The 9,545-nt window shown below is 39.1% G+C and overlaps 1 protein-coding gene across 4 annotated transcripts; it reads right to left on the reverse strand.

Annotated features, from left to right (window-relative positions):
- Positions 1-5,321: 5,321 nt before the first annotated feature.
- LOC133864323 (glyoxylate/hydroxypyruvate reductase HPR3-like) lies at positions 5,322-8,270 on the reverse strand. Of its 4 annotated transcripts, none has more exons than XM_062300614.1 (3): positions 7,676-8,270; positions 6,873-7,417; positions 5,322-5,695 (listed from the first exon to the last, which is right to left on the reverse strand). In XM_062300614.1, the coding sequence occupies exons 1-2, from the start codon at positions 8,159-8,161 to the stop codon at positions 6,893-6,895; spliced, it is 1,011 nt and encodes a 336-aa protein (XP_062156598.1). In that variant the 5' UTR covers positions 8,162-8,270; the 3' UTR covers positions 5,322-5,695; positions 6,873-6,892. The 4 variants fall into 4 exon arrangements, with proteins under 4 accessions (XP_062156598.1, XP_062156597.1, XP_062156601.1 ...); XM_062300613.1 differs by lacking the exon at positions 5,322-5,695 and adding an exon at positions 5,779-6,158 and having other exon boundaries at positions 7,676-8,269; XM_062300617.1 differs by lacking the exon at positions 5,322-5,695 and adding an exon at positions 6,171-6,574.
- Positions 8,271-9,545: the final 1,275 nt, after the last annotated feature.

Below are 9,545 nucleotides of genomic sequence, written 5' to 3' on the forward strand. Positions count from 1 at the left end.
AATTTTTGGAAAAACAGTGGCTCTCGAATGCCAGTGTGGCAATGTTGGCCTCGTGTTCACCCTTTTTAGTGGTGGTCCGCGCATATCACGTTACCATCTAACCTTGCACATCTCCATGCTATGCACAACACACACCACCACCATGAAGTGTCGTGCACAACCGGTAGCAGCGTCTAGCTCGCACATCTGCAGCGCCGCACGTACAACAAAGAGACAGTGAAGGCCAAGGCGTACATTAGGGTTGGCAAAACGGTTTGGCGTGTCGGGTTCAGGTTGATCCGCCGACCCAAACCCGACACAATCCGAATGATCCAATTTTTTTTTTAAAAGGGTTTTTTTACCCCAAAAGAATAAAGAGCATACAGTGAGCAAATAGCACAAGCCAGAAAGAGCTTAATAACTGGACCCATAAGAGGAACTTAAAGCAGAACTACTCATCAGACACCTAGCATTGCTTGAGAATCTCGGCACAGCCAGACAAGGCCTTGTCCTTCATGAAGCCCATTGCATTGGTAAAACGATTGACCAATAAGAGAATACCAAAGCTACAGATCGACTACGTACAGTCACTCTTCTTCACTAGCTTTCCCCATTTCATTATTTCAAAGCTTCTGTACCTCCTCATACAAACCATCTTAAGAAATTAAAACACTCAAACAAAAAAGCCGATCCCTTTCTACTCTCTAGCTAGCAGACAGTCTAAAAAACTGGGATTTTAAAATGAACCCAGATAATTCCCAAACTTTGCCTTTAACCATTATACATCAAACATTGTTAGGAGCCATGTATAATGTAATATTCCCAAACAAATCAAACCCAGTATTCTGTGTGTAAGAGAGAGAGAGAGAGAGATATTAAGCAAGTTTCACTGTGTGTAAGATGGAGATATATATATATATTAAGCCATGTATATGTGACGCTGCACCAGATGGTTTCGTTTTGCAGTGAGATCTACAATGCCGCAGTAAGACCGGCCAAGTGCAAAAGATGCAATGGGGCAATGGGAAAATATTGGAGGAGAGGCACAAAGACAGCACCTTCGTCACAGCGTGCAACTCAAGAAGCATGTGTTTGGAATTTAGCGCTCGAGGTAAGTAATCACCAACAAGAATGCTTCAATGCTAAACTTAAGAAATTGATCATCAAAAGAATGTGATATTGGACTCGGTTGAACAACTAGGGAATGGCTTGCTATGATACTCTGTCTGTTAGCCGCGGGGTTGTACCTAAGTCCCGTGGGAAGCGTAAACCCTACCGTGAAGGAGGTTAATTAAACAGATATGTCATTTTGAGAGAGTTATGACTATGAATATATCTATTATTTATGTATAATACATCAACATGATTTTCTGCCTTCCATCTGATGCATGATTTTCTTTAAGTATAAATGTTCCTTAAATAATATATTGCTTAAGACACCATATTTATACTTTATTTCTATTAATGCTTGTCAATCAGAATGCAACTTTGTGCATATTACAAACGTGCATTTTTCCATAACTGTCATTTAATGGGCTCATTGCATGAGCTGTCTATTGCTGGTGATTTTACTTACTAAGTCGTGGATTTACATTTTTTTTTTTCTTTTCACCTGTAAAACATTATTGTTTTATAGAGTAATTGGTGTTGTCAATGGTGCAAGGTGATCTAGTTGTCATTGGAAGATTTTCTTTGGTTTTGCAAGGGTTGTACATAAATGGTGCTTAGCACTTTGGCTGTGTATTTGTAATGTTATTATACCCAAAAAAAAAAAAGAAAAAAAAAAGAAAAAGAAAAAGAAAAAGAGAGACAGAGAGAATTTCCTGTTGCAATTTTCTCAGATAATGAAGAGTTTGAAGTAACTCTCTAAATAGTTTTTAATAAAATAATTTAGGGGTGTTACTAGGTGCATTTTTTTTTAGTGTCACTACAGGTATAATTCCGCATAGAGATAAATGGTCATAATTGACTTATAAAACAATACTTGAGTTTCTTCTTCTTCTTCTTCTTCTTCTTCTTCTTTTTTTTTTTTTTTTTTTTTTTTTTTTTTTTTTTTTTTTTTAGTTGACCATATAATATGTTTGATATATTTCCTAGATGATGATGTTGCTTCTCGTGCACATGATAGTTGTTGGAGTTGGGCCGCTTGATTCAAGACCAATTGTAATTGAAGGAACCAGCCGAGTGAAGCCTGCTAGCGATCGGTGACCACTAACGACATCAGCAAGCTAGAAGCTTGAATGCTACTACGATCGACGTAAAAACTATTCATTGGCCTAAATTACGAGGGATTGTAAGAGGTTGATTGGACCCGTATTAAAAAGTGGATCTTTGGACTATCTCTTACTCGACAATCCCAGAGTATGGTTACAACGCACATGGTGATCTACAACACTTGAACATAACCAATGTCCCATCAATTCCTCAATTTAAGAAATGAAAACACCACAACATGTTGACATGTGTTGTCTAGCCCAGCCAGCGCCCCTTTCTGATAGAAAGTTCTAGGGGTAGGGAGACTAGCCATCATGACTACAGTCGACGTATAGCTCCTATATAAACCACACTTAGCCAATGTATGAGGGATTCTAGCCAATTTCTCTAAGTCTAAAAACTCTTTCTTTTGGTTCTTGTCATCTTCTACCTTATAAGCTACTTAATTAAGCATTGAAGCTATCCCCTGCCAGCACATCCTAGCAAGCTCTTTATCTCATTTCTTTCTCTTGTGCAAAAATCAGCTCATGTGTGATCGTGTCTGAAGCAGCTTAGTCACCAACCTAAAAACTGTCCTAACAATAGTGATGTGTTCTATAATCATTATGACTTAACTATGAACATTTAAAGAGCGCACACATATTCACCATGTATTCGGTGTCATGGTGAAAAATGTTTTTTGACAGGCTTAGGTTGCTCGCTAACACGAGCAACGTAACCGCCTCTACTCTCTAGCACTTTGGATTCGAGAGGGATTAATCAAATAAGCCGAAGCATAATAAGACACTTATAGCTAGGGATGTTGCTATGCTAGTTTTGTTTTTACAAGATTTAGTATAGTTCTACTAACCTTTTCTGCAAGTGTGATCAATGGTCGTACAGTCTATTTTCCAATATAACCATGATGGAAAACACGTTGAGAGATGCATAGTCAAAATGGTGTGGAAAATGCTTGTAACAACGTGTATAGATCAAAAAAGAGCTCTCTGGTTTTTCCTGTGCGTGTAAAGGCACTTAAAATGTGGATTTTGTGGGAATCGCTCTAAATAATGTACTCCACCGCCAGGAATGAAAATGCTGGAGATTCAAGAGCTAAATCCAATCAGATCTTGTTTCGGTGCAAGAGAGATATTGAATATTTTATTCTGTAGCATAATGTTTTCTATTCTAACATAAACAAGTTTAATCACATAAATGAGAAAAAAAATAAGATTTGTTCACATAACTAGTTTCGATCCAATTGTCATGAATGCATTTTAAGCTGGGGGAGGGTAGAATCATAGAAAACTTGTAAATACATTACCTATTTTTATATTAGTTTTAATCGGTCGGTGTCACAAAAAATTACTTAGGCTGACTCAAAATAAATTATATATTAATGAAAAATACAATAAAGTGACTTTTCTAAAATGATTTTGCATTATATTATATGGGATACAACTTTTTATAATAATTTTTATTTTATTTTATTTTATTTTATTTTTTTAATTCGAGGATTCAAAGGATTTTATGGGAAACTAAATAAGTATGAATTTTTTTCAATTTTAGGAAGTTTTGAGAGAATCCAAAATAGAAAAGTTATCCTTTATTTTGAAATGAGAGGGAGTAACACTTTTTGGACCCTTTTTTTTTTTAATTTATTTTTTATTCAAGAGGGGAGAGGGGAAAGGGGAAGATTACGACGGTATAAAAACACAAATAGGGTGGCCAACCCTAACAAAGGCCCCGAAACAACCCAAAAATGGTGTAGCAAACAACAAACCAAAAGCAAGCGGAATGGGTCAAACAAATTACCCTGGCTATAAAACGAACCAAGGCAGTCATAAGGGACCGAAGACAGGCAAAGCAAAAGATTCCAGAAATGGTACAAACCCTTCCCAAACCCTTGCAAGGAACACGAAACTAGAACAAGCATAGAATGAGGCTAAAACTAAGCCACCAAAGGGAGGCCACACCACAACAAACAAAACCGGCAACCGCACGCCGACACAAGAAGTCACCACAAGCAAGTGATACAACTGAAGAGCAAGGAGACTACGTCCCACAAAAAACACAAAGCAAAAAACAATGCCAAAATACAAATAAACAACCTAAAACCCCTTGACAGCAGGAGTGATCAAGGATCGCGGAATGTGGCATGTGCGTGTAAGCCACACGTTGATGCGCGTGGGCCAGATGAAGTCGCAGAGGATGGCGGCTTGGAGAGAAGCGGTCGATGAAGACTTAGGCGAGGCAAGGCTCGTCGGAGGGGCAGATTAGCGAAGGATAAGAGATTAGGTTTTTAGAAAACCAGATCTGAAAAGCACGACAAGTCCGAGGTAGAGCAGCGGATTGCGGGGAGAAGGGCGGAGGGAAGACTGAGATCGGTGGTAATGTGGTGGAGAGCGAGGAGAAAACCAATGAAGCCCATTGGAGTGGGTGTCAGCGCTGTGCTAAGGAGTTCGACAAAAAAGGGTAAAAAAGAAGAAGAGAAAACCAAGAGGAAAATAGAAAGGAAACAAAGAAGCCAAGCATACGGAGGAAAGGGGAGGAGGATGGAAGCCGTACCTCCTCCCCGAAAAGCAGTCAATGAGGAGGCGGCAAGTCTCAATGCAAGAGACGGAAGTAAAAGCAAGAGGAAAAGAGAGAGAAGCTAACACTTTTTGGACTTGACTTCAATTCCCTGATGTATCTAAAATTTGTTGGTTTCAAAAGAGGCAAATCGTTCTAAATTGATAACATGTACTAATTGTACTGAGAATGTCAAAGCATTGTTTAGAATTGTAGAATAATTGGAAGTCTAGCATTTTCCTCTATATATATATATATTGCAAAACCAATGGTGCAGAAAGTGAGATTCATATATACTTGAAACATAATGGCCTCTGGAAGGCCTCACGCCAATGCCTCAAGTACGTAGAAAATGCCAAATTTATTCTATGATGAGAGTTACATCAGGTTTTAATCAAGTTGACGACTGGACCATACGAAGAGATTCATGTCAGAGTATTCATCTTTGCTTTTGAAACAAAGCCACAGACTACATATCTAACCAAAGCAGATTTTCTAAAGATTTATCCAAAAGGAACGTAATGCCAGTCACAAACTGCATATGATGAGCAATAATGGAAGATAGTGGGGAACATAGGTACTCCAAATAGTTTTTTTTCATATTAATCTTTCAAACAGAACATGCTTGCGCCAAGCTAAACAAGTTCAGCCAAACTAGCATGATCAGAAGCTGCATTTAAATGTGTCTGTAGGCTCTCTTGTCTTTCTTCCACCCTTTGCAACATTTTTTTTTTTGGGGGGGTTGGGGGGGATTCAAGAATATGGGTCAGTCTGCAAACGATATATGAATGTAATGAATAGTCTGAACCTTCTAATCAAGCCCAAGCTTCAATCTCTCGTGTCTCGCCTACATGCATAGTACTACCAAAATAATAATATTGCATCTTTTCTTCATCCTTACATATACTTTAATTACCTCAATCTTGTATATCCTGCACCCATCCAGAAGACTCTGCAAACAAAATTACCAAGACTCTTTTGTGTGACTGATTTCTGTGGGAATTATCCGCTAGGAAAAAGAAATAAAGATAATCGTAAGGAGGAAAAAGTGAAAATAAATAAATAAATAAACAGTTTGCTAGAAGTACCACACACTAAATTTGCCATTCTACAGAGACGAATAATGTTTAAAGTGCCTACCAAAGTAGCTTATGACCAGAGCTTGTGTAATGACAGACTATTGAAACATGCGAATTATGCAGAAGAAAATCCTCCAGAAAATGCTGGATTCCACAAATGGAGAAAGTACGGATTTATTTGAGAAGAAAGCCTTGGAATTCCAAATCACGACACCCAAACCAGCAACTTTTTGGTGACAACTCCTCCTTGGAATTACAGAACCTTGAAACATTCCACCCTAAAAGACAGATCTTTGGTGACAGGACAACACCCAAACCAGCAACTCCAATCTCTCACTGCACAAATCACCAAACAAATTCCTTCTCATCAGATATACCCCAAAATACTGTGTTTTGACTACTCTTCATTCCTTCCCCATTGCTGGAAACACTTCGTTATAAAACATCTTCTATAGCCCAAAATACTCTGCTTGAATAATTTTTTATGTAGGCACACTGCTAATTGTGCAGTTTGTGAACCCTTGCTGAATGTAATATATAGCTAATATCTAAGAGCAGTTTTCGCTAGTACTTCATCCGCCTATTAAACACGACCAGAATTTGTACTGCATGCTCCTAATCTTAGAAATACAATAGCTCATTTTTTTTCTTCCAAACATTGACTTCTTCACTACACCAATCCCTATATCCTGTATCCATCACCAAAGGGATCAAACAAACTTGCAATTTAGGCTCCATTTTGCAACATGTTTCTGGCTTAATCAGGATGCACAAGAAAGACAGCAAAACAAATAATGTGAATTATAATGACTGATTTGTGTATCAGACAAAACAGAGCTATCAGTTTTGTAAAAGCAATTTTTTCAGTAAGTATAACATGTCACATGAAAATTACCCAATGAGAAAAAATTTCAGTCCCAATGAAGAGGATCTATGTTCAGAGCTTGTACAATGAATTATAAAACTGAACCAATGCACTCATCCTGAAAATCATTTCCACAAAACTAGAGCCTTAGTCAGAATGCTTCAGAGAAAGATTAAGAAACGCACCTGCGAACTGAATCCATTACTCATTCATCTATGGCTGGAGAGAGCAAGGGTTTGTTAGAAAAGAAAGCTTCCAAATTCCCAATCATTAGATCACGCAAAGCCTTGAAAGATTCTGGTGTAAAGACAGCCAAGTGCGGCTCCAAGACAACATTATCCAATGCAAAGAGCTCCTTAGGAACATTAGGCTCATTCTCAAACACATCCAAACCGGCACCTCCAATCTGTCCTTCCGCCAAACACTGCACCATTTCCTTCTCATCAATAATAGCTCCACGTCCAATATTGACAATGACTCCTTCCTTCCCCAATGCCAATAGAACTTCCCGATTAATCATGTGCCGGGTTTGATCAGTCAATCCACAACATATAATAAGGGCATCGCTATTAGCTGCAAGCTCACAGACATTTGTATAGAACGGGTACGACACAAATACCTTCCTCTTCCTCGAGTTGTATGAGATGCTGCAACCAAAGGCCTCAAGCCTTTTTGCCACTAGGAAGCCAATGCTTCCCAATCCAACAATCCCAATTCGCTTGCCTCCTAACTGTAATTACCCGTCATCACCAGAGGATAGGATAAAATTTATTCATCTCACAGAAAATAAATAAAAGAAGCAATAATTTTTCTTTTTCTTTCTTTGGGTAAGCGTAAAATAAAGCACCACATAGAATCAGGAACATAAATAGATCAATTCAATTGCAGGTTGATTCATTGAACATCATAAGCATCACACGGAGCATCAGAATTTGCAAGAGAAAATTGAAGAAAACGTATAAGAGATTTTAAGTCTAGAGAAGAAGACCTTAGACCCAAGTGGGTAATCCCCCTTAGCAGCCCAAAGCCCTTTTCTCACATACCGATCAGCAGCCGAAACCTTCCTCAGCACATCAATCAACAGCCCCACCGCCATGTCCGCAACATCCTCAGAGAACACATCTCCAGCATCGGCTACAGCGATTCCAAGCCTCCGGCACTCGGTCAGGTCGATGTGGTTGAGGCCGACGCTAGTGGTGACAACGAGCCTGAGCGACGGGAGCAGCCGTATAATTTCAGCTGTGATGGGAGGGCCGGTGCCGGCGCATAGAAGGGCCCGAATTGAGCGTGCATGGGTGGCCAAGAATTGGTCTACAGGGAGTGGAGACTCCCACACTTTGAGAATTTGGAACCTTTTCGTGAAATGGTCCCAGAAAGCGTTGAGGACAGGTGGTGGTTTCAGGACTAGGACTTGAGGGAGGTCTGAGGGTTCGTTTTCAGGTGGTGCCCGAGGAGGAGGAGGATTTGCAGCCATTGTTGGTTGGTTTTGGGAGTATGAGAAGTGAAACTGAAGTGAGACAGAAGTGAGAATCTTGGGCAAACCAAAGTCAGTGTCACTAATAATTATTGCGTGGTAGAAGCTTTTTGCCTTTTGGGGGCTAAAGGGTGATTAACAATAATTTAAGATTCTATGCCAATTTCAATTAAAATACTGATACTAGAATATAATAAATAGTAATTTAATAGGGTACCAAAACCACTTTTTTAAGAACTCAACCCTTTCAAATCTTTTGTCTTCGTTGGCCCATGTGGCCTTGTCTTTCGGCCTAAGTGGCCCTCTCTTTCGGCCCAAGTATGCTGTATCTTTTGGCTCAAGTGGCCAAGTCTTTGGCTTATAATTGGCCAATAATAGACCATGTCTTCGGCTCATAGTTTGCCTAATTTGGCCCATTGTCGGCCCAAAGTTGGCCTAGTGTTTCTAACCAACTTGGCCCAATTTGGCCAATTTTTGGCCCAGTTATACAACTACCGCTTCCAACAACCCTCTCTAGCCACCATTTGACCGCCATCTCCAGCCACCCTTCGACCGATGTTTGGCCGTCATCTCTGGCTATTGTCCGACAGATACCTTCGGCTAATGTCTCCAACAACCGCTGGTTGCCACCAACATAAGCAAATTCTCAAAGCCTGGTTTCACAACCAGATTTGGCTACAAGTCACACCAAAATATGGCCTTATCAACGCTCACATCAAAGTTGTCGCTTGTGACACACAAGATACACACCTAGTTCATCAACACATCTAATTGTCACCAACAGATCTGAATGTCGAGCTCACACTCTTATTTTGATTCTTGCCGCACTGGATCAAATTCAGCAAGAAAAAAATTATATCAATTTGTTTTCTCTCCAAACTAGTTTGAAGGGATGTTAGAATATGAGAATTTTTCATATTCTATTTTGATTTGTTTTCCTTATTGAACTTTTCATCATTAGGTTTGATTGTAATCAAATAATTTTATATGTATCGCCTTTGTTAGATAATATATGACGGAGTTCAAGAATCCAAGTTATAATTGAAGTTTATCACCTAGTCACCGAAGACCTAGCTACAATTGACGTCTATCCCATCGTTATATTTGAAGACTATCACATAACTGTGATTGGTTGTATACTTCAACTAAGTAATAGTCTTCAATTGTGACTAAGTAATGGACTTCAACTGTAGCTAGGTATTCAGTGACTAGGTGGTAAACTTCAACTGTAGCTAGGTATTCAGTGACTAGGTGATAGACTTCAACTGTAGCTAGGTATTCAGTGACTAGGTGATAGACTTCAACTGTAACTAGATATTCACTGAATATGTGATAGACTTCCACTATAACTTAGATTCTTGAATAGTTATGTGATAGTCTTTAA

This window comes from Alnus glutinosa, chromosome 3 (assembly GCF_958979055.1).
Source record: "Alnus glutinosa chromosome 3, dhAlnGlut1.1, whole genome shotgun sequence".
Classification (NCBI taxonomy): Eukaryota; Viridiplantae; Streptophyta; class Magnoliopsida; order Fagales; family Betulaceae; genus Alnus; species Alnus glutinosa.

Coding starts and splice junctions, on each gene's coding strand:
- LOC133864323 (XM_062300614.1), bottom strand. CDS start 8,161: ATGGCTGCAAATCCTCCTCCTCCTCGGGCACCACCTGAAAACGAACCC. Junction 7,418..7,675: donor ATTACCCACTTGGGTCTAAG/GTCTTCTTCTCT, acceptor GGGTAATTACAG/TTAGGAGGCAAGCGAATTGG.